At 53.4% G+C, this 26,813-nt stretch overlaps 1 protein-coding gene across 2 annotated transcripts in view; it reads right to left on the reverse strand.

Moving 5' to 3' along the window:
* The window catches only part of MID2 (midline 2), an 88,304-nt gene that overhangs the window by 32,976 nt on the left and 28,515 nt on the right, over positions 1–26,813 (reverse strand). For both annotated transcript variants that reach the window (XM_059824387.1, XM_059824386.1), the window contains exon 2: positions 3,209–3,304. In XM_059824387.1, the coding sequence (XP_059680370.1) occupies positions 3,209–3,304 (96 nt within the window). The remainder of the gene's footprint in view (positions 1–3,208; positions 3,305–26,813) is intronic.

Below are 26,813 nucleotides of genomic sequence, written 5' to 3' on the forward strand. Positions count from 1 at the left end.
CTCGAATGTTTTCCACGGGAGTGCATCGCTTATGAACTCCTGACTCCGGAGCCGCAGCCAAGAGGCAGCGTCAGTGTCTGGCACAGGCTCTCCTGGCGCACCGCTCGCACAAACACTTCCCTTGGCGATGCAAACAAAAGATGCCTGATTGCACACCGGGAACACAAAGGGTTTTATAGATCGAGTGGTCAAAGCAGCAAGGTCAGCTGAGTCCCTTTCTTCAGCAGGATTAAAGGTGATCTCCTCTCTTCCTCCGACGCTTGCTGTAATCCCCTCTACAAAGCCTTTCCCACTCGCTGCTGGCTTAAGCCTGAACATTGCTGCTCTGCTGCAGAAAGCAGGGCTCAGGCAGGAGAGATGGCAATCGCCATCTCTGACAGCAGGAAGGATGCAGGGAGGCAGAGTGCATGTGGCTGGGAGGAGGAAGGAAAGCGGGGAAGACGACCAGCCACTGCAAACCGGCAGAAAGGCTGGAACCAGCTTTGCCCTGCGAGGGGACGCTGCTGTCGCAGCAAGGATGGAGACAACGTGCCCGCCTGCATCGAGGGGCTGGGGAAGAGTCCCTCTGCCTACACTGCCACAGGGCGAGGCTAGCCCTGGACCGAGAATGGATTAGAGAGATGAGGAAAATAGCTTTAACGAGCAGGGTGAGGTTCAGTGAGGATGAGTGCAGGGCACGCACCGTCCTGAGGAACAGCAGCCAGGCAGCAACCCGCAGAGAGGGTCTGAGGGGGGATGGCTCAAAAACTACATGGGACACACGGGTGTGAAAATCGCAGCCACCGCCCTGGGATACAGAAATGGGATTATAGCCTTGACACAGCCAAAATGACCCCTTCCTCTCTCCTCAGAGCTGTGGAAGAAGAGCAGAGCATTGCTCTGGCCGGGGAACTGCACCAGTTCAGAGCACTGCATCTCCAAGAAAGTGCGGACAAAAAGGAGACAGTCTGGATTGTAGAGAAACTGAGAACTGTGCTGTGAAGAAACTTGAAAAAAACCCCAATAATGAAACTATCTCAACCCAAAAAAGAGAAGGGAGGATGCGCTGCCCGACAGTCTGTCACAGGCTGCTGGAGGGATGAGCAAAGTAACTTTCCCCATGTCTGCAGCAGACAGGACCAGGCAGAGAGTTACAGGCTGAAACTGCAGCAGGGAAGTTTCAGGTTGGACTTGGCGAAAGCTTCCTGGCACGGCGAGGCACGAGATACCAGAGGAAGAGGCAGGACCTCCGTCGCACGTTCAGGACTGGGTGGGACAGCCATCGCCACGATGCGCTCAGGACCGGTGCTCACAGGGATGATCCCGTCCAGTCCTCCTTGTCTGGGACCCACGTTCACGTCACAGAGTGTTTGAGTGGCTCTGGGAAGAGTAGGACGAGAGAGGCTCTCCCAGGATTTCTGCCCCAGCTAGCAGCTAATGACACAGCAAAATGGGAATACGGCGGCGGGAGGCGATGCCTGGAAGTCCTCTTTTTACAGAGAAGGCCAGAAAAACACTCTCGTGCTAATAGGAAGAGTAAGGCTATACCGAAGTGCTTAGGAGGAAAGAGACTCAAATGAGCCTTGATTTCACCACACAAAGGACCTTACCCCCAAAGGGTTCCCCCAATCACACCCGACCCCCCCCTTTATTCCCTTGGGAAGGGAAGGCCTCACTACCCGCCCTGGTTCACCCAAACCCTGCAGAAGACGTAGGCACATCCTTCTCCAGCATGAAGGACTTGCCCCAAACGTGGCGCGGTCCCAGCTCATCGACGGTGGATGCAGCAGCCCGGGGGAGCATCAGTGCCGGGAAGAACAGCCCCTGCGCCGCGGAAGGGAGGGATGCATTGGAAGGCACCCGCCCAGCCCCGCAGAGGGGAGGACCGTCTCACCCACTGCGCACCCAGACGTTCCCAGTATCGCTGCCTGTGCCTCTGTCCCCCTCTGACCTCCAGGCCGACTCGAGCTGCTTGGCTTCGCTCCCGGGACGGGCATCTGTTACAGCCAAAACACATCCCAGGTGAGAGCACACCCCACCCGTTAAATGCTTGGGAACAGCCCTGGGGATTTTATATTGCTTCTTTGCCAGCACCTGCAGAGACCCATTGCTTCCCTCGTCCTCTCCATCAGGCTGTGGAGAGGACTTGCGCTCGACCCACCCCACCATGGTGGGGTCCCACCCTCTCCTTCCCAAGAGGAAATGGTTAAAATATAATTAACACAGTACAAGCACCCTGGAGCTGAGAAGGACCCCTGCGACAGCTCCCACACCTGCCTGGGCAGAGGCAGTTTTGACACAAGCTGCAGTTATGTGACCACAGCTCCCTTCGTGGCTGGCCGTGAGGAGGCTGCCCTGGCCACGGCTGCTGCACGCTGCTCCAACGCCACTCCGCTGCACAGCTTGCAATTTCCTTCCAGGCTTTCCCAGAGCGCTTGTCACTTTGATATTCAAGTGCTCTGCAAATATTAACTAGTTTACTTTAACAGCACCCCCAGACAAGAAAGAGGAGGTGTAACTAGCCCAGAGTTTCACAGGGAATTTGAAGCACGGAGGCATCACGGTCAAAGGGATTTGTTGTTTCTGGGAGCGCAGCTGGAGGTGCCCCAGCCTTTGAAGGCAGGGTGCAGGCTATGGCACGCTGAGCGTCCAAAGCAAACTCTCACTAATGCCTTCCAGCTGCAGACGAGGTTTTGCAGTACTCAGCCCCAGTGGGTCCCACCTGCACAGTGGAGGAAACAGGAGCTGCCGGCAAAACCACACCTGATCGCAGAAGGCAGCGATGAGAGGGGTAACTTCGTTTCCCCTTCTCCGAGAGCTGAGTTTGCGTGCTTGGTGTCACCCGGGCTTCAACCAAAAGCATCCTCCACCCCCCGTGCAGAGAGCAGCCAGCATGTCTTCCCTTCCTGAGCCAGCCCAGCAGCCTGTGTCTCTTCCCAGTGGCTCCCAGTCATGCCACCCTCTCCTTCAGGCCCTACAGACCCCTGGGAACCATCCCCGCATCCCCCATCACTTGGGACTAAACTCTCCAGAACAATTCAGCCTCAACAAAGCCTCCCACCAGCCCCTCGGCATCAGTGATGCTTCCCACCACACACTCACTCTGCTCCCAGAGCAGCCCCTGGGGAAAGGACGCAGGAGCAATCCCACGCACTCCGTCACTCGAGCCGGGAGCTTTACGGCGCACCTTCCCCATCACCGCCCCGGTCCCCCGACTGCTCTCACCAACCTCCACTTGCTGGCAGATCTGTATCAGCTTGGCCATCTGATTTTCCAGTTCACTGTTGCGTTTAACCAGGTTGGTGAGATTCGTCTCCAGGGTTTGCTGCGAGTCCAGAAATGGGAGAGGAGAAAGAGAAAAAACAAAAATATCAGTAAAGCCAGAGGACTGTCCCCAGGCCATTAGCAACCGAGACCATTTGCCACCCACCACGCTGCCTTGGGGGAGCAACAACTTGAATAACTTTGGGCAAAGACTCGTGAATTTCTTGGCAGCTTCTGCCCACGCTGGTGGGTTGTGCAAGTGCTCGGCCCAAGACGGGGGAGCCACTGAGCTTGGCACGACGGTGGCCCCAAGGAGGTCACCAGCCAGAGGGGACAGCGTGGGTGTCTGCCCTTTGCTGCTCCTTTCTGAGACGGTTTGAAAAGCTGAGGTGGGTTGTGTTCCTGCAGCAAAGCTGAGTTTCTCCTGCATTCCCTGGAAAACTTTACGGGCAGCTGGAAAAACATCAGGAGTATCTAAGTTTCTCAAAAGTGTTCTCAAACCACTTGCTGCTGCTGAACCCTCTTGACAAGGTGGGAGAGACTAAACGTGCCGCTCCCCACGTTTCTACCAGGAAAGAAGCCAGGGTGGCTATTTTTGTCGTCAGTTTTGCTTTGCACGGGGTAAGGAAGCCAAACAAGAGCCTGCTGACCCATCCGAGGGTTTCCTCCCCTTCGCAAAGCATCTCCGCTGGAGCAACACAGGCGCAGGCAGGGAGAGCAACGCGGCAGCTCCGGACCGAGCCACAGGGACAGCTCTCCCGGCACGGGCAGCCAGCGATCGCCAGCCTCTGCCAAGCGGCGGGGGCGAAACCCTCCCCAGCTCCCACCAGGCTGCCCACCGCTGCCGAAACCCGGCCAAGCTCGGCCATTCCCCCCCGCCATGTCCCACCCTTTTGTAAGAGTATAAAGAGCCATTCTGCTTCGACAGCCAGCCAGGAAGCCTGCCCGCTCTCAATGAATCACTGCTATTTTCCATCCCTCCTCTCCCCTCCTCATCCTCTGTCGGTACCGGAGATGAAAGGCCCCCGGGAGAAGGTCGCGGTCCCCGCCACAAGCTGCCTGTGTTTCTCTTCCCAGCTCCCAGGCCACGCTGCCTTTTGCTCGTGGGAGCGGATCACCGCCGGCGGATTGCAAGCCAAGCGGCGCAGGGATCCCCGGGGAGCGCGGTCTGTTTTGGCACCCGCAGGCTGCAATATTCATGGAGCAGAACAGGATCCAGCGGAGTGCAGAGAAAGAGCCCGTTTGAAAAGATTTCAGTATCTGTGGACACACAGTGGACTCGTATTTTTTTGGATATCAATAATTTAAGTGATATCGCATTTCCATTAAAATACGTGGCTCCACTGAGAGGAAATGTTTTATAACAAAGTGCTCACTACCTGTTGCAGCGTTTGTCAGGAAAATGATATCCTATTAATATTTTAAACTTCAGGGCTGGAAGAGGATCCCTGCGGGGTTTTATTCATCCTTGGCCTGAAACTGCCGTCCAAGGCTTTCATCAAGACTCCAGCAGACCCATTAACACGGCCTTTCTCTGCACGCACAGATAATTTGGGGGCTAGTTAGCCAAGAGAACCTGAATCATAGTCATGAAGCACAGGCAAAGCATTCATTCCTGAAAAACCACTGGCTCCTAAAATACTCCAAGCTTGGTTGCAATCCTGCAAATTGCTAGCCAACGGCAGTTGAAGCAGAACACAGAAACAGGCTTGAAAAATGAAATAAAACCCAGGGTGCCTTCATTAAGCGGGAAGTGCTTTGCACAACAACGCTGTATCGATAATGAAAAAGCCAGCTGCTAACAGTTCCTGCCACCCTCTCTCCTTATTGCTCAATATTATTAAACATAATTTGACTAAAGCATTGAACGTTTAACTTGCTAATTATCTTCCTCATCACCAACTCGGCTGCACTGAAGTCGCAGCTTTGAAATTGCAGCCGATCTGCTTTAACGTTCCAGGGCTGTTGATGGAGGGCAGGGAGGGGAGGGAAGGGAGATGAGCTTGAGATACACTCTTTGAAGCACACGAGCCCAAAACACATACGCACCATCCCCAGTTTTCCAGGGGACGGCACCACTCCTCCGCCATCCACAAACACGCACAAAACCTGACCCTGAGCACTTGTCCCTTCGTTAAGCGTACGCTGATACTGCAGCGATGCTGAAGCCGCCGGCAGTGTTTCGCTCGTATTACCGATGGCTCAACCAGCAAGCACCCTCTCTTGCTGCTCCCTCCTTTGCAGGGCTTCCCGAGGAGGCACCTCTGACTGCTGCAGACAGTTGTGCAGCATGTGACAATGCAGACGGAACCATTTCCTTCTGTTTGATTTGCTGAAACAAATAAAATATACTAGAAGCTTTGATTACACCAGCTGGTTATTTTTGTAGGTGTATATATAAATTACAGCAATTGTAGGGGTTGTTTTTTAATTGCATTATAACATGCTCATAATTTCCCCAAACATTCACCTTCTGGCCTGAAATAGAGAGTATTTGATTTCTCTACAATTGGGAAGAGAAGTGAGAAAAAGAGATAAAAAGGAAACACCACCATGTCCTTGAGCAAACGTCATTGGCGTTCAGGTCACCAGATGCAAAATAAATGTATTTGGCAGCCAAAACGAAGGAGCCAAATAACACGGCACTGACGTGCAAGCACTGACGTTCCTATTTCATTTAGTTACGTGCATGATGAGCAACAACTCGATCTTCCTTTTTTCCTAAATATCAAACAAGCAGTTGAACTAAATACAGATTTCTCTGTTCCTGTTTGAAGATTGCGTCAAGGTTGGGTGCTCAAGACAACTTTAGGAATTATAAATATTAGGCTTCCTACTGGTCTGCTGTGCTTTGTCAAACACAACTCTGCCCACACCCGGCAGGAGTGCATCCTGCGCTCCCCATGCTCCTGGGAGCCGCGGTCCATGGTAGGTCCCCACCCCACCCACCAGTCTGGAAGCTGGTCCGCACTGGGAATGCAGTCAGCCTCGCAGCTTTAACCAGCTGGGAGATGGGAGCAGAGCGGCCTTTGAGTCCCAAGCAGGCTGGCAGGGGAAAGGGTCCCTGCTGAGCCGCTCGGGAACATCGCACAGACCGGGTCTTGCTGGAGCCGCCGGGTGACGGAGGGTCCGATTCCCACGGACTTTGAGACACACGAGCCTCAGGTCTCCTCCACCAGCGGGAACCCCTGGGTGCGGGACAGGAGAACCTGGAGTGCCCGGTAGCTGCGGAAAGCCTTAGGCACGGGAGTGCAAAGGCTGTTTGTGGCTTGGGGGGCTTTTCCTGCTGCCGGGCTGTGCTGACATTAACTTGCAACCAGCCCCAGCGCTGCTCTGATGGGCGAGAGGGCTCACCCCAGGGAGCCTGGCGAGACGGCGTGGGAGGCTGTCATTTGGCTCTGCCTTATTACAGGACTAGCTTTCCACATTTATCTTCATGCAAAGGCAGCCAAACCTGGAGAGTGTCCACTTTCAGTGTTTTATTTAGGGCTTTTTTCACTGCCCTCGTTCATTTACAATTGCTTTCAATAAAGGACGCAGGTCCCTGCCCTGCTCCCTCCATGCACCACAAACACAAACCACATGTGCATCCATAAACACACGCGCGCTCACGCGCAGAAGTCAAACCAGCTGCGAAATGCTTCCCCGCACGCCCACTGGCCGGCCGCGACCTCCGGGGCCGCAAAGCGGCAGGAGAATAGGTCCCTGGATGCTTACCACCTTTCACCAGCTTCACCGAAGGAGGCAGGGGAAGGGCACCTGCGCAGCCGGGTGGGATTTCTGCCGGGCTGAGGACACATGGCCAAGCCCTCGGTGGCTGAGGATGTGCTGTCGGGTCTCCTGGCAGAGGGAAGGATCGCTGCTGGGTGTCCTCTGCCCAGTTTGGAGCAGGACGGGAAAGCCAGGTGCCACCAGTACCTCGGCCAGGGTATCCGGAGTGTGCCATGATCGCTCCTGCGGGAGCTGGTCAGATTTTAAAACCACAATCAAAGTTCTTGATGGCATCCTGCCGCTGAAACACTGCTGGAGCCATGAAAAACTCACATCCATGTCCCTGCTCCCGGCCAAAACGCTGCTTTGTGCTGAGCTTCTGCCCCAGGCAGCCGCTGACTTCGTGGGGACGAGGGGCACCGATGCCGCTCGTCTTGGAAACACCAGTGCGTCTCCTCCTTGGAAGCAGCAGCCGGCCTGCGTCAGCTGCAGCCAGCTCCCAACAGGTCAGTCCTGATGCCGTTTGCCTCCCTCTGAGGTGCATTTTGGGGAGGGAGGGTAACGGGGTGGTTGTGCAGCATCCTCCCAGCTCCACTAATGACAGCTAAACCGAAAACTTGGGTGTTAGCGAGCACAGCACAGACCAGGCTCTTCCCTGCGGCCACGGCAGGTCCAGAGCCCCGGCACTGCACCCATGCCGGCGGATGCTCCCGCTCCCACCTCCCCTCCCCGTGGGGCAGCGAGAGGACTGAGCATGGGGCCCACCCGCTATTTACCACCATCAACCCTGCTAGCGACACATCCCTGTGAGTTGATGTTTATCATCAATTCCCAGCCCCCAGAAAAAAAACCAAAAAGATATCAGGGGGAAAATATGATAAGCAAGTCAGCTGCCTGCCTTTGCTAAAAGAATTTCCCCAGACAATAGGACAAATGACAGAAAGACACGACTGAGCTGCTGAGCGGCTCCCGCACAGCTCCCGCCTTCTGACGCTAATGCATTTTAAGTCGCTTTGGAGCAAAACGTACTGAGTAAAAGCTGAAATAAACTGCCAGCTTTCCGTGCCTGGTATCACCCTAACTGGCAGAGCTGACCTAGAAAATCAAGCGATTTGTTACGGCGAGGTTCTGATGGTGTTTCTAATTGTGCTGAAGAGAGTCGAGAGCAGGAGCCCTGAGCCAGGCAAAGAGGCTCTGGCAGCTATCCCGCCAGTCCGTCACCTCCACGGCGGGGGACAGGGACCGAGGGGAAGCACTCGACCAACAGACGAGGATGCACCTGAGGGTGCAATTCACTGCAAAGACAACCCGCAACATCTCCCTCCATGTCCCCGGCCCAGTCAGAGTGACTAAGAGCAGCTCTAAATCTGTTTATCAGGTTTAAACCCTGTGACATGTTCTTTCCACCCTTGCCTCCGTGCTGGCTTGGGGAGCGGCTCCGGAGGAAAGCTCCCACTGGGGAGCAGAGCTGGTGGCTGGGGGTGCCGGGGACATGGTGGCGGGTGTGCCACGGCACAGGGCTCCCCACCGCATCCACCCAAGCAGCATCGCAAGTCCTGCGGCGGGAGCCACCCGTGCTGCCCCAGCGAGCGGTGCTCAAGCAACGTCCCCGGTCCCCAGCCCGGAGTCCTGGGGGGTCCCCAGCCCATCCCCTTCACCCCACGCACGGCGAAGCACAGAGGTATCTCAGCCCAGCAAGACCTGGGGATGGATCCTCTCTCGGTGGGACAAATCCACATTTCCAGTCACCCAGCTCCCAATCTGCAGTGAGATAAAGGAGAGGAAGGAATGCGCCCAGAGGGGAAGCTTTGCTGGGCTGAGCAGGGACAGGGCTGCAGAGGCAGGGCAGGCAGGATCAGAAATAAGCGCTCCTCCACACGACCCTTCAACACAGACTGCATTAGCACATACCATATCTAGTGTCTTCTTGGGAACTTAAATTTAGGAGAGAAAAATAAAAGAAGAAAAAAGCCCAGTAAACAAGGCTAACGGAATGTAAAATTTGCAGCTGTGTGTTGTGCCACTGCCTAATTAGCACACATTGGATTTGCATCTTGTCTGCTCCTCTTGAGCATCTTCTTTTGGACTGAGCTAACCAGCATTGCTTGAACTCGTCTGATTATGGGGAGCAAACCCCTCTTCTGCCTCACCTTGTGACAGGTAACACAACACCCTGGGTTTGTAACGCAATCCCTCCCCACGCTGGCCAGGCTTTGCACGTACCCCCACATCCACCCCCTGGGACACCATTACAGGCACGGCAGACTCCCAGCAGCTCTGGCGCTTAATTACTGGGTGGTCCCAAAACCAGCTTAACGAGAGCAGACGAACCTGTGCAGAACTCTGCTTAACCACCAAAGCAGCAACACATTATTTACTCCTTCCCGCGGCAGCTCTGCCAAAGGGCTCACGCGTGGCTTCTTCCCTTCATCCTCCGGTGCATCCACAGGGCTCCCGATCCCTCCATTGCTGCAGAGGATGAGGAAAGGACCCACTGACCCTGAAGGCCATGAGGGTTTGAGCTTGACTTGTTTCCCTACCAGCTTTCCAAAACTCCTGGCCGGGTACCGCCAAGCATAGCCGGACTCGGCGCAGCTCTCCTCCAGCGGCATGGCAGGCAGGGAGGCAGCCCCTGGCTCTTGCAGGCAGCTGTATCGTGCATTGGTTTCTCTTTATTTCTAGCAGTATCTAACAAGCACTGCTTTGGCCACTAGCTTGTAACATCTAGAGCTTCTTGCCACAGAGGATGCAAGTCCGTCGCTGAAGGAGGGACAGGGAATTGCCGCTCGGATGCTTGCTGGAGAAAGTGCCCAGCAGGCAATCAAATGTCCTGATGTCTCCGAAACAGGAGACATCCCAGTTAGCTGTGAGCTAAACACAACCAGTCGGAGTGTGCAAACAAAGGGGCGACCTTCCGCCTGCTCACACAGGTGCTGCCCAGACCACGCCATGGGGGATTGCCGGGTGCACGCGGGGACAGGAGCCTGTGCTGGCAGGGACCTCCAGGGGATGCTCCTGCCCCTTTCTCCAGCCCTCGTTTCCTTAAGAAAGGCTGCCAGGAGCTTCTCTTGTGAGGCTCCCTCTAAATGAGAAATGCATTTCCTCCAAGGGGAGGCAGCCAGGCTTCTCCAAACCCATCACCTAAGGAGACAGTAAGGTGTTTTTTTACCCTTCACATAATTGCTGTGGTTTTTACTGCTCTGAACATCGGTGCTGCAGGTTATTTTCTCAGCAGCTCCCCCAGGACCTGGCTACACATCAAGGTAAACGTCTTCATTAGAGCCCAAATTCCCTTATCCCACTGGGAGGAAGGGGAGCGCTCCTTGCCCAACACATGCACACAGGCAGATGATCACATGCCTGACAGAGTTTAGGAGCAGCAACATCAAAAGATCGGCTGAATCGGAGACCCGCAGCCCCCCTGCAACCTGCCCTGAGCCACGCGCCAGCAGCCAGAGGGGTGGGAAGGGTCTGCAGCCCCGAGGAAGGCGCTGAGCAGAGCAAGCAGGTGCTCCTGGGCAGGGAAGAGTTTTCTGCCCACAGATGCGCCTACCCAAAACGCAACATGTTTCTGACATGTCGTCCTTCCCTAATAGAAAGGATACAGGAAAAGTACCTGTTGTGACTGACAAAACTCTTCCACTCAGCATCCAGTGCACAGCTGCAAGGAGCCCTCAGCTTACAGGAGATAAGCAATCTCCAAGACCCATCTAGCCTGTACAAGAGCTGGTGTCTCCCTGCGGTGGGTGCAAGGCTGCAGAAACCTCAGGCTGGTGACCCCAAAGCACCGCAGCCGCAGTAGCTGCTGATGCTTCCCAGCCCGCTGGCACCCCATCCCCTGCCCTGCAGTGGGGCAGGAGTCGAGGGCAGACCCTGGCGTGGTCCACGTGCCCCAGGGTCCCACCCTGAATCTTCACCACAAGTCATCTACACCGCTGCAGACGTCTCGTTGATACGAGCCATTGACTGGACACGAAATGAAGGGTTCATTAGCACGCGTACAGCCGCCTGAGTTACGGAGTGACTACGAAGCATGAACAGCAAATTGCTTCATTCGGGTGAGAGATCTGATGCCGAAAAGTGATGGAGTTAATGAAGACATGACGGCAGCAGCCGCTCCTCCTCTTGGATATGCCAAGGGACTGGAGGAACGCAAGAGGAGCAGCCAGGACTTCTCCCTGTGCTCTGCCCAGGTGCTCCTGCTGCCCTGTCACTAGCCCATGGCCACTAACGACACAGCAGCCGTTAGGGGCTCCTAGGTAGGGCAGTGGGTAAGTCTCCTTTGCAGCAGCAAAGATGTGGTAATGAGAATGGCTTGTTTATCCTTCTCAGGAAATTCCTCTCCTCCTGCGGCTTCAGATGAGCTCTGGTTTTTGGCAGGATGGGAGGGAGGATGGAAACCGTACCGGCATCGCTCGCAAGGAGAGTTAGAGCAAGCCTGTTTGATTTACACAGACGTGGTTCATGACCACTAAGGCAGCTGGAAAATCCTGCAGTCGGAGCAAAGAGGCACTTAAAATGTCATATTTTTGCTCACCTGGGTCAGCTTTGTGTGAGGAGGCTCGCTGGTGCCGTGACAGCTTTACACCTCGCAGGGAAAGCCACGTCCTGCAGCTGCTGCCCTGCGAAGCCGCTGGGAAACCTCGCCTCTTCCAAGATTTATAACAACACCCGCTTCCGCAAGCGCATCTCATCCTCCCGGCAAACCCAGGCTGTGCAAGAGAGGGGCCCATGGCTGGCCGTGGGTCCGGGGCTGGTGCTAGAAAAGGCACCTTTGGTTTTTTGGGGGGATGCCAGCGACAGCCAGCGCTTGCCCCAGATGCCGGTTGGTGCTGCCAAGGGGTGCGTGCTCGTGGTGAAAGACCTTTCATGAATTAAAGGAGCACTTTCCTTGCCTGTTGTTAAATTCAACCCTGCAGCCTGGCAGGGCTACAGCACTCATGTCCGCCACGCAAGCGAGGCAACCCAGGGCTGTAGACCCCTGCATGGGGTAACGCAGCGAGCACAACCCTGGCTCCTGAGTCTTCCCCTCAGGACCCGGCCCCGAGACACCGTAACGAGGTGCAGAGCAGACACGCTTGGGACGGGGGCCAGGCACGCAAACACACACGAGCGAGCTTCCCTCATCTGCCTCTGTCGACCTCCTCTCTTCCTTCCCCGGGGGGCACCGACTGTACGCGCTCCCCACTGACCTCCCCCCAACGGGTGGGACACATCCATTAGCAGGACCATGGCTACCTTTCACAGCTCTTGGGGCTGGAAGCTCCTGGAAAAGAGACCTTCAACACTGACATGACCCAGGATATTGCACTAGAAAGGTCTGCAGGCTCCAAAGCACCTCCTGGACCTTTCCCCCACGCGGCAACGACTTTGTCAGGTCCCCTCTCCTCCCTCTGCCAGTGACAGTTCTTGTCTACCACGGAGGACAGCACCTCCCACGAACGTCCAGCTGCATAATTGCACCTGCACATCCTTCTGAAGCCCACCACACTCCTCCTAGAGCTCAGCCCTCCGAACACGTCAAATGGCCAGACCTCTGCACAGTCTTACTGCCGCTGGGTCTGGGACCGCTCCTGAGCATCGCTCTGTCCCTGTGGCACACCCTCGTGTACCGCAGGGACACAACTGGAGCACGTCCTCAACTACGGCAGACATTTCAACTTCTACGAACACACACGTACGCACACAGAACTTTTGTCTTCTTAAGGTACATGTGGTTTCTCAACTAAAGAAACGAGAGGAAAAAAACAGCCATGGGTAAAAGTTGCTGCCTGTCAATGGGAGCAACCCAGGGTCATGCTCGCCTCCTGCCAGAAACTCACTCTTTGGCGTCGCTTCCCCCGGAACACGACAAAATGTCTCTGCTCCTACAGAAAGACAACCCAAGGAATGGGGTGGGGAGAGCGCGCTAATTCTCCTACAAATCAAAGCTCTCCCGCACATTTCCAAGGGGTGGGGGGGGGAGGATCACATGAAACAGTTTAATGTTGTTATTTCTCCAAAGCTGCTGATTAGTTGCAGACTCTGTCTGAAGCATCGTTTTGGCAAATTTTGCCGTCTGGCTGCTTAGCATGCATCTCGAGACTTACATTTCCCCTGTTTGCTCTTCCTGTCCCTTCGCTACTTAATAGAAACAGGGGCTTTGCTTCCGAAAATATTCCTCCAGGCAAAGATCCTGTAAGAGCCCTAACACCTGCAAGTTCTTGGCACGAGTCGTCCTCCTCACCGCAGAGAGGAGAGGAATAGCTCGCTGGTGATGGATAACCTCTTGCTGCTGGAGCTCGTCCACACAAGCGCGCCGCCCAAGGAATGAGCCGTTCCTCGGGAAGCCACGTTGATCCGTTTTCCTGGGCAAAATGAGAAAAAGGACGAGAACAAGCCAGCTGACACCCCTCCCTGTTATGGGTTGACTACACCTCCTCTTAAGTCATCACAAGGTGCGAGGGCAGTGAGTCCACACCGCAGTGCAGGGCGGGGAAAGCCCGCTGAAGCACTGCAGCTCCGGGGCTTGCATGTGCCTTGTCCTGGGAGCTGGAGGAGAGAACCAGGAGCTGCCCAAAGGAGAGCTCAGCTGTCACGCATCCACCAAATAAACTTCCAGCAGAGGCTGGTTTCCTTCATCCCAGCAACAAGTCAGTGCAGGGCATGGCACAGCAGCTTTTTGGGTGGTCTCTCTTCTGCATCCTTCATCGCTGACTGAGACATCTTGGGACGGATCTTGTTATGACATCTGTTTCCAGGCTACGGAGGGGCAGGGACCTCTGGCCGCTCACCTCCAAGACCCCGAATCCTCCGGCTGTCAGAGGGCACACGCTGAGGCACGTGGCTGCCTGATGGATGCGGGAGCACCGCGGCATCTCTCCCTGTTTACCAGCTGCCCAAGGCCGACCCCACGGGTGGGATAACTACTGCCTGCCAGCCAGAGAGACAGCAGGCCTTGCAGGAGATCAGATAGCCTGAGGAGCACGTTTTAACAGCAACCTGCTTCCACACTCAGCCCTCCGCTACGTGCTGCCTTGATGGGTAAGAGGGGCAGGGGATGCACAGCAGCATTCATCTACCCAAAGACAGCTATTTGTGTCTGTGCTGGTCGCCCAATTCCCCCTATGCTCACCGTAAGTGATGCTCAGAAGTGTTTTTTCCTGGAGGTTTACAGCTGGAATGGAGCAGAGGAGCCACCTGGAGCATTTGCTCCCCTCTCGGGATGCCAGGTGGTCCTGATGGGATGCTGCCACAGGGGAGGGCTGACCTCAGCTGAGATGGGGCTCCTTCCTGGCCACCCCAGCTCAGCAGTGTGACAGACCTCCAAAACATTAACAAGTTACAAATCAATCACGAAAATCAGAAGAACAACAGATTTCCAAATCAGCTATGAAGAGAGAAGCACCTGGGGACCAGGCTGGACGCGAAGCCCGGGGCAGCACCAAGCCACCCTGCGGTGCACGTCACTTGGAGAAGAGCCACGCTGACGGCACAGCCCAGCAGCACGTAGGCGTGCTCCCAGGAGCATCCCTGCAGAGCTAACGTGGAGCTGACGCTGGCTGAAAAACCCACCCGTGCAGCCAGAGGAACACCGAGACCTTTGGCCCTGGTGCAGCCAGATGGGTCCCAGCACCCACAGCAGCCTCTCTGATCCACTTTTAGGCAGACCCTGACCACAGAGAGGAGGCTGGAGGACAAGCCGTCCCCAAGGGCTTTATCCCTGTGCCCAGCAAAGTCCAAGGGGGCAGGTTACCTTCAAGGCTGGACATATCCCTTGACCTTCCAGCCTAAAACCGTCCAGCTACGGAAAGGAGCTAACGAGGCACTACAGAGCTCGCTGAACGAACACTTCTGCAAAAACACGGCAGAAGTGCATACGGCTTATTTAGGTCCTTCAGTGTTTACGTCCTTTAATCTTTTCAAAGCAATTCTTCTACTATTGGATATTATCACGGTTTTCTGTATCATCGCAGCAGTGTTGAAAATTGTTTAAATATTTTATTAAATACATCCTGACTGTGACAAGCCAGTTTTTATTCCTGAAGCCATCTAACCATTATCTGCTTGTTTGAGCTGTCCTATTTAAACACTCCAAGACTCTACTCCCCGGTTCAGGCGGCGCCCTTTTCAGCTTAAAAGAATGTGATTGTCAGACATCTTATTAAATTTGCTACATTTGATGTAAAATTTCCCAAGCTATGGTGAGTCCTTGAGTCCTGAGCTTATTTGTTTATCTTACACTACTTTTATTTATTCCTTTAAAAAGACAGAGCCAAAGGAAAATATTTCCACTGCTCCAAGCAATGCCTTTTTCCAGGAATTTTCCTCTAGTCAGTAATTTCTACTTTCTTCCAAACCAATACCAGGAGGTCCAGAGAGGTCGTTTTGTGATGCTCTCTTGTAGGTGCATGTCCCAGGGGGTGGAAGGGCTGCTGGGGAACAAACCTCCCCATCTTCCCCATCTCTGAGCCCAGGCAGGGGGATGGATGATGGTGTGCTAAAGGAGCCGGCAGCAGCCCCGGCAGTCCCTCCCCAACCACGGTCCACCCACACCAGCCCCAGAAATCCCCAGGGCTCATCTCGGGAGAAACTCTGGAAGCAGCTCTGCTGTCCCCACGGGAACCGAGCATTGCCTGCATCCCTGCTTCACTGAGAAATCCCATCTGTCGGAAAAATAAGCCCTTAATAACTATTCTGTTTGATTCTGCCACAGTTACGAAACCAGGAAAATTGAGGAGAGAGGACAAAAAAAAAATAAAGACAACACTGCAGATGTCCACCTGCTCCTTCAGCCCTAATTCTTCAGCCTTCAGTCCTTTCGGGTTTCTGTCTCTCCCATGCTGCAAAAGTGACCCCGGACCTGAGCATCCCACCGGCGCGATTGCCTGGACACGGTGTGGACGCGGCTGCGGGGCTGGTTCCTGCCGGCCGCCTCGTCCCCTCCGCACATCTTCAGAAGAGCAGCCCCGAGCTCCGGCCAAGCTCCCGTTTATAGCTCAGGGAGGTGTTACCAGACCTGGACGAGCACCAGGGACTTGGAAACCTTTCTGAAGCTTCCTGCAGCTCTTTGTTTTCATTGGGGTTAGCTAAGTTTATCATCCTTTCAGGTCACTGGGGCAGAAAGTGTAAGCAGCCTTGGCAATGATGCTGAACGCCCTCCCTGCAACAGTGCCCAGGGACAGCATGCTTGAGACAAGAGTGAAGCAGAAGGTTTGGCCAGACCAAATGTTTTCCATAGGCTGAAATGAAAATTTTGTTTCAGTTTTGACCCACTCTAACAGTGGGGAAGGGTGGGAATGGACTAACTGGACTTGGGCAGTTATAACATAACCCCTACAGCTGCCCAAAGCGTTTGGGCTTCCCCAATTTTTAATGGTGAGAAGCAGAAATCATTAATAAAAGACCAATCTCCTGATGTGAGATACCAAAAAGCAGTTGCGCGAACTGTGCTTCAGAAGCACCTCTCTCTCCACTGATGAGAAAGGACATATGATGGATTGGCTTGGATGCAAGCATCTCCAGCACATGCAACTCCAGGCTGGGAAGAGCAAACCCACCCAAAACCAATCAAAATTAGAAAAATTTAAGGTCATTTCAAAGTTCTTCCTCCTTCTTAAAAAGTCAGTTAGAAAAATAGCCCTGCAAAATGCTTCACTAGCAAAAAGGTGGGAACCTTCAAAATCAAGTGATTTACCATGTGCCTTCTCCGTTCCAGCTCTCCCTGACCTCCGGGCGCTGAAGCATGTGGCCCCAGCAAGCATCTGTCCCCTTCCCTGCCTGCTCACGCAGGCAATAAGATGACAAATCTGACAGCTTGCTAGAAAACCGGCTTAATTTAACCGGAAAAGCAACAGCCCAATGATTTTTCTTGATCCGTCTCTGGAGGCTGCAAGGGAACAAGCTCCTTTCACCTCTCGGAGATACTGCTGCAGGTCCCCGCATCGGAGACAGAGGATTTGTGTGCTGGCGGCAGTGCAGGTTCCTTCCCGAGATACCATGTTTTAAAGACACCTGAGGTGACCAAACCCCACTTTGCAGGGCGTGCTACATCTCCTAGGGTCTGTGAGACCCCGGGGAGGTGGAAGGCTTACACGGTCCCGCGCCCAGAGAACTACACCAGCAGCGTCTCATGAGGCAGATGGGGGAGAAACCCACCCGACACCCGCGTCAAGGTTAGGCAGAAGTTACACACACAACCCCTGGAAGGCAGAGACTTCAGCGAGCTTGCAACAAATCACAGCCTATAATGCAGATTAACAACCTCAGACACAGGGAAAGGATTAGAAACTGGAATACACAGAGCATCTGGAGGGCCCCTTCCGAATGCAAAGGAATAACTAGAGGAGAAAGCTAATAACAATGCAGCTCGACAATAGATCAGCCCATGCGAAAACAGCCACTCTGTTTTACAGCTGAGAAAGGGCTGTCAGACATGAAATAGGAGCGGGATTGTAGCTAGCAGTACCCTGCTACCACTGGCTTTGAAGCCAAAAGTGAACAAAACTTCTTCCAAAGTATAAAAGAGAGACAAAACAGCTTCATTCCTATAAATATGTATATCCTCATGGACGAAACGACTGGTGGAAGAGAAGATGCATCCTTTGAAGGATTTATACGTGGTAGGCAAAGACAAAGAACAACATAAAAGTTGCCCTTAGAAGCTGCCCTGAACAGGAAGGGAAGGGAAGGTGGGTGGAGACCAACTTCAGCGAACGTGAGTCTTCACGGGTTCACTAATGATAGTGCAATTACGTTAACTGCTCTTGCTGCAGATAATGGTACGGCTATCAAGAGCCCTTAGGAATATTCCTAAGGGTACGTGAGAATCTCATGCGCAGATGGGGTTTCCAGGAAAAAAAGCCTGACAAATACTGATCTGAGGCACACAGGGAGCATCAGAATTACAGGAGACTGAGCGTCACTGATAATATTTGGGATCAATTATTAAAGGCAGAAAAGGACCAACTAACTAAAAGAGCACCAACAAACATTTTTGCCATTAAAGTTTCCTAAGGAAAAAAATAAAGACCATAAATATCCTTGAACCTGAAACGCTAAAATGAATTTGGACTATGGGGAAGAACAACATGTGGAGAAGACCTAAGGAGGAACTGCAGGAAGTCTACAAAGGGGCAAATGCGACCAGTGAAGTGGGATCCCAATGGCTTCAGTGTGCTGGAGGTGTGGGCAGGACAACGCAAAAGGCCTGGGCTGAGCATCCCTCAGGAGCCTGCTCCTACAATGTTCAAACTTGCAACAGACCAGACGGAAAACACAACCATAATGAAAAGCATAACCATCAGGGAAGACATGAAAGTTCTAACAGAAGAAGATGTAGGAATTCCTAATGTGAATGACGGGCAATAGGAAAAACGTGCCCTTGACAAACAAAAAAAAAAAAAAAAAACCACACAAAAGAGAAAGAAGTGGTATGTGTTGTTAAAGCAGCAATATTGTGATAAATTGAGAACTTCTTAAAACACTTGGAGAACTGAAGCTCCGAATCAGAGACCCAGCTCCACCCCTCGGGCTGCTCACTCTTGTGAGGTCTTCCTTCCTCCCTGCCCTACCCTGGGCTCAGCCCTCCCGCTGGAAGCGCCCCCAGGAGCGTTTCGGTATCCACGAACCATGTGGGTTCTACCAAAAGGCTCAAATGCTTTGCTGGTCATTTCCCGAGCTGCTCTGACTGAAGACACCCTCACTCCTCCCCTTCTGAAGCTCTCTCAATGTGATTCGGAACCAAGAAAGCTTCATTAGTCAAAAGCTCGTTTACATTTACTCTCTCGAAATTGGAGAATACAGTTATATGGGAAGAAGCGTTGTAAGTATACCTATTTCATTTTCATGACTGAATGATAAACAGCACAGTGCCTGAGATTCTTTCCTCAGTAAAAGCTGTAATAAGTAAGTCTATAAAGTGACAGCGGACTATATCAGCTCTTGTCAGCGTTTTAAACCCGGTCTGACAGCTGAAGCGACTGTGTGGTGCATCCTAAGGAGCTACAAAATCATCCAGTGGGCCATTTGCAACACAAGGATCGGTGCGTGGCTTGAATTTTGAAAGGTCTGACGGCCTTTCCAAATTAATGATATCATCTGAAGAGCTTAAACACCCAATCTGAGGCTGCTAAAAGGAAATTTGGAATTTGGCACATAATTTACGCAAATTGCACTTAATTAACAATCAAGCTTCTGTTGCAGAAAGGAAGAGATGAAATTCAATGAGTACTCACTTAACAAAGTTTAGGAAGGTGCTAGAGAGAAATTCATGGAAGATTCATACGTTTCCGAGGAACATCTGGCTTCCATTCAACAATAAGAAAGACGCTTTGTGATTTTCACCAGATAGATAACAGTTTTATCAAAGATTCACTAATTACTTCATTCAATTTCTATCACACCTCCCAAAACAAATTAGCAAAATTCAAGCAAGAAGTAATGAAAAATTGCAAGGAAGGTACCTGTTATACCCACTTCTCCTCACTGCCTGGTCTGCATATCAATATTTAGATTCAGCTGTTCCAAAACTGAATACGAAATGCATAAAATGAATTAGAAGTAGAATTCATGCCTAAACACTGGGGAGATATGTTCTGAATTACAAATACAAAATTAGCTTGAAAGTGAAGCTAAAGCTCCTGCATTTCAAATTATTGCAGAAAATGTATTGAATTCTGCAGAGATCAGAAAGATACAGCATCAGAGGTCGATGACAAATGACGGGGAAGAAATCAATTCCAGGGGAGCTCGACTTGTGTAATGACCACGACCTGGAGTTTAGCTTTACTAAGCCAAAACACTGCAGAACATGATTTTAATCTAAAATATTAATTGGCCATAAAATGCATCAATTATATCTGCAAATGGTTCATCCTCCGAATTGCCTGTTAGTCCCACCTTAGGCATTTATTTGGTCTCTCATCCTCCTTGCACTGCTGGCTTTTATCGTCTTCACCGCCACCTCGCTTCTCTCCACCACGGCACGGGCATTCAACTCTCTTCTCTGTCAGTTCCTCTGGCCAGGAGCTGAATACAGACAGAGCTGTACCGAACATCAGATGGGTCTGTGCTGGAAGGGAGCGACTGCTGGAGGAGGACGGTGGGATGAGGGTTTGGAAGGAGGACAGCGCTGGGAAGGGTCACGAGCACTTGGTGCCGGTGACCACGGATGGGGAGAGCGGCAGGTTCACACCAAGGGGAGGAGGTCGACGAGAAACCCAAAAGGAAGGAAACCTCCCTGCCTGCCCTAGGGGAAGGAGAAGATCCAAAGAAGCTCCCAGATTTTGCCCTCTCACACGACCGCAAAGCAGAGGAAGCTCTGGCACTACACACACTGCCGACCCCCCCCTTCTGCCACAGCCCCCTATTTCCAGGCAGATCAAAGGGTTACTGGTGGCTTGGCTGGGGTCCCCCATCGCATCCCACCCCAGCCCCAGCCCCGCAGGGGAAAGGGGCTAAGCGATGAGGAAAGCCCAGCGGGCTTGGAGCCCTGCGTCAGTCCCCAGGCTGCAGTGCCGGGCGCACGGCTCCATCCAGGGGGGAGTCTGGAGGGTGGATCTGACCCACACCAAGCCCCTGAAAATCTCTGCCCACAGCAAAGCCCCATCCCAGGCACTGTAGCTGGGGAAGGGCTGTCATACAGCTACGGTGGGGCACGAGCTGCCCGCTCTAGGGCTGCCAGACCCATCTCTAGGGCCGCAACACCCATCCATCTCTGGGCGCATCCCACCGACGGGGACCGGGGCTCAGCATCTCCGAGCTCGGCAGTCAGAAGCACCAGAACAACCTGCCCAAGGGATCACCACCTGGCACCCACTCGTGACAGGTCGGAGCCCTTCCCAACACAGGGCAGGAGCGACATCGCCAAACCTGTTTAAATATTTAGTCCTCCAGCCCCAAGCTGCTCCTGCCCCCCTTTCTCATAGCCTTCCACCCTCACACCCACTCTCTCTCTTTCAGGGTCTCAAGCTGGAGAGGGGGCACCGAGATGGCTGTAAATGAACGATAATTAAATACAGAGCCTACTATTTGGTGCCTTCCCTCTCCCAGCATGCCCTAAAAAAACCTCAGCTCCCAGCTCTGAGGCTCAAACAAGATGATCAAACGCTCCAGCAGCTGGTTTTTAATTCCCCGTTGCTCCAACTCCTGCGCACGCTCAAGAGCCTTTTTTTTTTTTTAACTTCCCCCCATCTCTGCAGCAGAAGCAATGGGAGTTTGCAGCCACAGGAGCAGAGCAGGCTGAGGCATGAACAGCAGGCGTGGGAAAGTCAGAAATCAAATGCATCTCTTTACCTGCCCCTATACTGAAGGATTTATCTCAGTTTAAAACCTTCTCTGGGAGTCAGGCGGGTGGGCAGCGTGGATGGGCTGGCCCTGGGCGGTGGACAGAGACGCTTGTGGGACCTGGCTCCCAGGTCCTCATCATCCAGATGAGGACGTCTGCTTGCAGGGGAGAAAAAAACCCAAGGTATCCCCAGGGACCCTCCTGTCACGTGGCTTCCCAAGAGGTAAAGCCACGGGAGATGTGCAGAGGGCAAGGAAAAGGATTAGAAAGTTCATGGGGTCTTGCAACGAGCATTGTACGTAGGGACCTCAAGCGTCTGCGCCCACTGCAGCCAGGCATCACTCCCACGGCACGTCAGCGCTGGAGGAGCCGCAGGGGAGAAAGGCTAGAAACCTGCCCTGGTACTTAGACCACTATTTTAGTCCCGAAATAGATGTAGAGGCACCTTGCTCCACATTTAGATTTGCAAAACCCTATTTTTAGTAATGCGAGAGGATCTTCAAAAATGGTAGGTGGCGATAAACCCCTCTGATGGAAGGCAGCTGGGAGCAAACAGGAACCCTCAGCGGCTTCAAACGCCTGCGTTTGCCTTCCCTATCCCTTAAGGGAACAGCCAGTGTTGGGAGGATGGTCTCCGCTTTACGCAGCCTGGCCGTCAAATGCAACCGCCAGCTCCTGAGCCAGCTGTCTGGTGGGAGAGAAGGAAAACCCCTGCACTGCTAGTAGACAGTGCTGTAGGACAAAAGATGGAAAAGTTTCTTTAAAATCAGGTTCCCCACACTTCAGCTATGTTTCTATTCAAATTTGAAATATTTAAGCTCTTGGCAAGGAGAGAAAACGAGACAAAAGACCAGAGAAGCTCCTACAGAGCCCAGAGCAAAGATCTACTTACTTCATTTTTGGGGGCAGGATTTTCCAAGGCTTCCCTTCCTTCTAAGGGAGAGCCTGACAGACTGGGGATCCCAAAAATGGGGAAGATTTCACAGGGAAACGTCCCTAGGAAGGTTGCACCACTTGGTGGCATCATTCTCAAAAGCTTGGGCGAGTGGGGACAGTTTGCCTAATGGGTATCGCAGCGATTAGAAGCATCAAATTATCTTCCGCAGCACACAACAAATAACGCTAATGGTAGGGATAATGTCAAGCAGAATTACATTGGATTTTAAACAGCACTGATAGCACATGTTAAGCAGACATATAATTAGCGCTGTGGCGCCTTGATAATATTAATAACATAGCTAATTATACTGATATAAATAGCAAAATTAATTGTCACAAAACATCAGGATCAGGCTTTGAAAGGCATCCCCAAACCTTGCCACTGTTTGTCAGCACTCAGGCTCTGGGGCTGTAAGAGACAGCAGCAAAACATTCCCAAAGGCTTGATTTATCCCTCGCCAAGGCTCCTTTCCACCCGGATGGCACCAGCTCCCCCTGGGCACCCCTCCGGCACACGCGCCAAGGGAGGGGGCCGGGGCTGCCCACCCTGCGGGGCACAGAGAAGACATTCCGTGAGCAAGGCAGGGACACGTCCGTCCCTGCAGGAGCCGGGGCTGCTCACGGACAAGCCGCCGGCCGAGCGGCCGTCGCGTCCCCTCCGTGCCCCGTGGCGCTCAGCGGGGTGGGCAGCTCCGGCCGGGTGGCTGTCCCAGCCCTGCACCCGGCAGCACCCGGCCCCCGGCTCCGACAGGCGCTGATGGAGAGAGCCAGTGCAGAGCAGGCAACGGCGGCAGAAAGGCGAAGCCCAGCGCTGAGCGATGCAAAGCCTGCCCTGATCAAGAGCATGCTTGAACACCCCGGGGATGGCCGGGATGTTCTTGGAGCCTCTGTCCCCGTCCAGCCATTGCAGTCTTGTTTGCTTTAGATTTACGTGGCTCTACTGAATGGCTTGTCTGAAGGCAATAAACCCAGCTACTTTCCCTTCTAATAACCTGAAGACAAATGAAGAGAAGCGTTGTAAGCCATTGCAGGAAAACATTTTTGCATCGGGGCATTCGCTACATCCCTGTTCACGGGAGCACAAAGAGGCCCCGATGCTGATTTAGAAACCCAGATCCCAGCACTGTGCAAAGGTAGGACAGTGACAAACGGGAACGATTAAGCACAACGCTCCCTTTGGGAGCCTTAACCTCTCATCTGCAGTGGTCTCCTGCCGTTGGGCTGCTTCGTTAAGCGGAAGGGCTGGCAGCGAGCACAGCACCGCTACCAGCGAAGGATGGGCTGGAGGGCGACCGTGGCAGCGTAAAGTCTCTCCTCCTCACCTCTCTTTGCAGAAGAACAAATTTGTACGGAAAAACTAGGATGAGCTGGGCAGAAGGGGCACAAACGTAAAGCCCGTAGAGGCTGCTGCCTGAATAACTTCCTCCCAAATTCCTGCTTCATGTGGGACTCGCCTGTGCTGAACAAACTTTTCCACCTTTCTGGCACCAGCACATGAAAGCCTCCGGGGGCACGTTCGAGACGGCCAAGTTTAGTCAGGCCACTCCACATTTCATGGAGAACTTGCCCTGAACTTTCTCTCTGTCTCGCTCCAAGCCACGTTGTAGGGAGAAGGAGCCGTTCAGCTGCACTGGCTTTGCGGATGCTCCGGGCTCCCCCATCCCAGCACCTGGCTGCGGGGGCAGAAGCCAGGGCCATGGGAAAGCTGAGCGCCGGCGCTGGGCTTGCTCCCCCGCTCCCATCCACGTCAGCCAGCCTGGCCAAGCTTGGGCTGGCAGGGCACATCGCGAGCGCTGCCAAAGCGTGAAGAAGGACGCAAACCCTCAGGTTTCTCTTGGAAGCAGATGCAACGCGCCAACCAAGAGCCCAGGATGGGGCTTATTTTGGCTGATTTGTTGCTTACGTTAAGCCGCGGCGAGACTGTTAAAACCAGAATTGGAGCTGTTGAGATAGACACGCACCAGTACAAACTCAGCCTCAAGGTAAACGCACTGACTTCAGCAGGGTTACGCTGTGACAAGACTTCCACTCCTTGTGCAGCTGTGAGCACCAGAAAATCCCATTCCTTCTGCCTGTTTTTTCCCTTCGCAGCTGTTTTGCTGTTGGAAATGCAAACGAAATGGCTAAACGCACCAAGAAGTCACCAAAAACATCACTAAGCAATGGGACAGACAGCACTTCTGGAGTTTCTTCTGCAACCAGAGCTTTAGCACTGCTCAGGGACCCCCTTTTCCCCTGCAGCGTGTGGGATGCTACAGCGGACTTCGTCAGAGATGTGTAGGGGACATTGCACTTCCAAAGCTTGCGCATCCGACAGTCCCGTCAGACCAGCCAGCACCGCGGCTGCTGCAGAAACCCCGGGCAAGCAAGCTCACCGGCAGTGCAGCTGGGGCGAGCAAAGCCCGCGCGCTTCCTCCAGCACACCCAGGGCCCTGCAGGGATGGCTCCGACGGGTCGAGCCCCGCACCTGCGCAGCGGGGCCAAGCCTGCAGCCTCCTCCTGCGCGTCCCTGCACGCTTCCCCGGGCTGCCCCGGCCAAACGCCAGCGCTGGCCCGGGCTGCCGAGCGCCTGTTTTTTCAGTTTATCCGGCAGATCTCAGGCTCCAGCCCCGTGGATTACGCAAACTCCGACGTCTTACAGCAACAGGCGTGAGAGAAAACGTCTGAACAGGTTTTCCTTCCTGGAGAAAACAGCCCTACCCGCTGCCAGCTGCCATCCCCAGCCTGCAATGCCTGCTGCTCGAGGGCCGCGGACACGGCGTGGCGATGGCAGACGCCCCAAAGGGCCTGAAGACAGCGCGTTTGGGCAGTCCGGATAAAGCGACCGTGTGCCCAGCCCTGCCGATCGCCCCAAGACCCCGCGCCAGCCGGCACACCCGGGCAGCGCCGAGTGCCCTGGGAGCTCTGCTCCACGCCGCTGAACGGACTCTGCTAAAGCCTCTCTGAAGGCCACCTTGAGAAGAAAGGCCAAAAACCAACCAAAGACAGACTTTTCAAAAAGTTACAACGTCTGGAAAACGCGGAGGGGAGGGACCGCCAGAGTCTTCAAGCCAAGCGCAAGGGTAACTGCTCATGCCAAAACCTGTTTCAGCTTTAAACTTGGCTAAAACTTCACCCAGCGAAGTGTAAAGCTCCTGTCAGTCCTTGCTCCCTCCTCAGGGAAAAAAAAAGTCCGTTTCTGATAATGAGAAAAGGAAAAATTCTCTTTCCTCCTCCACACTAGGAGGGAAACCCCTAAATTTTCAGTTATTTCCCTAGAAAACTCTGAGGATCAGCACTGTCAGTCAAGGTTGAAGTTTGGAGGGCAAGGTTAGCTGTTCTTGAAAAAACCCGAAGGTACCAAAGCGATGAGCTGCTGCGAGGCTTTGGTGCATCCCCCAGGGATTTTTGGCGTGCTGCCCCAGAGTCCTCATCTCTCAAACCCAGCAGCCCAGGCTTTGCCATCCAGTGCCACCACTGTCCTCGCCCCAGTCACGCTCAGCTCCCTCTCTTCCTCCTCTCAAAAGCCCAGGGACGGAGCGGGACAACAGCAGAAGGCCCACAAGACACAGGACCAAGTAAAACTGGTCTCTGCAAAGCAGGGGGCTTGTCTATAGAAGAGGCACCGAGATTTATTTTACTTGCAGTCATAACTGCCTGTGATACCCTCTGTCTTCCTCCAGCCCTGTTCTCTGATATAACCAGATCATTTTGCAAAAACACAGAAAAAAAAAAAAACCCAAACCCAAGAAATCAAGAAGCCTGCACCCAATTTCAGCCTTTTACATTGGAAAATTTCACCCTGAAGAGTGGCGATTCGGCGAAGCTACTGAAAACACCATCTAATAAAAGAAAGAAGCAGCATTAGCGACTCGCCCAGCAGCATATGCTGCTGCAGACTGGATGCACGCTGAAAAGGCAAATGCTTTTGTACAGGAGGCAAATGCCTCCCGTGTGATGTACGGCTGTAACAGAGCTACAGTGCTGTGCTGCAGAGGCTTCAGATAAAGCTGCTGAAGCTGTGCAACACAGAGGAGTACTAACTGAGTAGCAGGTGAGCATCCGGAATAAACACAAGCCGAATCCCTGGGCTTGGACCTGCAGCTGGGCTGACATAACACATTAATGCACCAAATAGATCTTAAACCGCGTAATAAAAGCCCTATGGAAAGCATCTCGCTGCTACGTGCAGCACCGGCTTTGGGAAGCACAAAATCTCAGCGAGTTCAGAACAGAAAAACCTGCTGAATTTCACGTGCAGCCGAGGCGGCTCCGAAAGAATAAGCTGCTGATGTAACCCCGCCAGCAGCATTCATCCCCCCCTACAAAGCCATCCGCTGTGCGTCATTTAAGTGAGTGCCAGCCCTTCGCGGCCTCTGCTGCACACCGCAGCAGCACTCCGCGCTGAAATGGGATTACGCGTCGCACTCTTTTACTCACCTCCCTCCTACTGCCAGCCCATACCCTTGATAACCAGCAGCCAAGTGTCACCCAACCACAAGGTTTACAGAAAGCTGGTGTTGTTCTTATCTGCTTCCTGTCTTTTGAGTCTCTAAAGGTCACAAAATTGCGTATTTAAAAAGCAAGCTGAGCTTCTCCTACAGCCCTGGGATTGCCATGGCTGCAGACTTAAGAATTACGTAGACACCCAGAGATGTGGGGAGCAGAGCTTGAT

Source organism: Gavia stellata, chromosome 14 (assembly GCF_030936135.1).
Source record: "Gavia stellata isolate bGavSte3 chromosome 14, bGavSte3.hap2, whole genome shotgun sequence".
Classification (NCBI taxonomy): domain Eukaryota; kingdom Metazoa; phylum Chordata; class Aves; order Gaviiformes; family Gaviidae; genus Gavia; species Gavia stellata.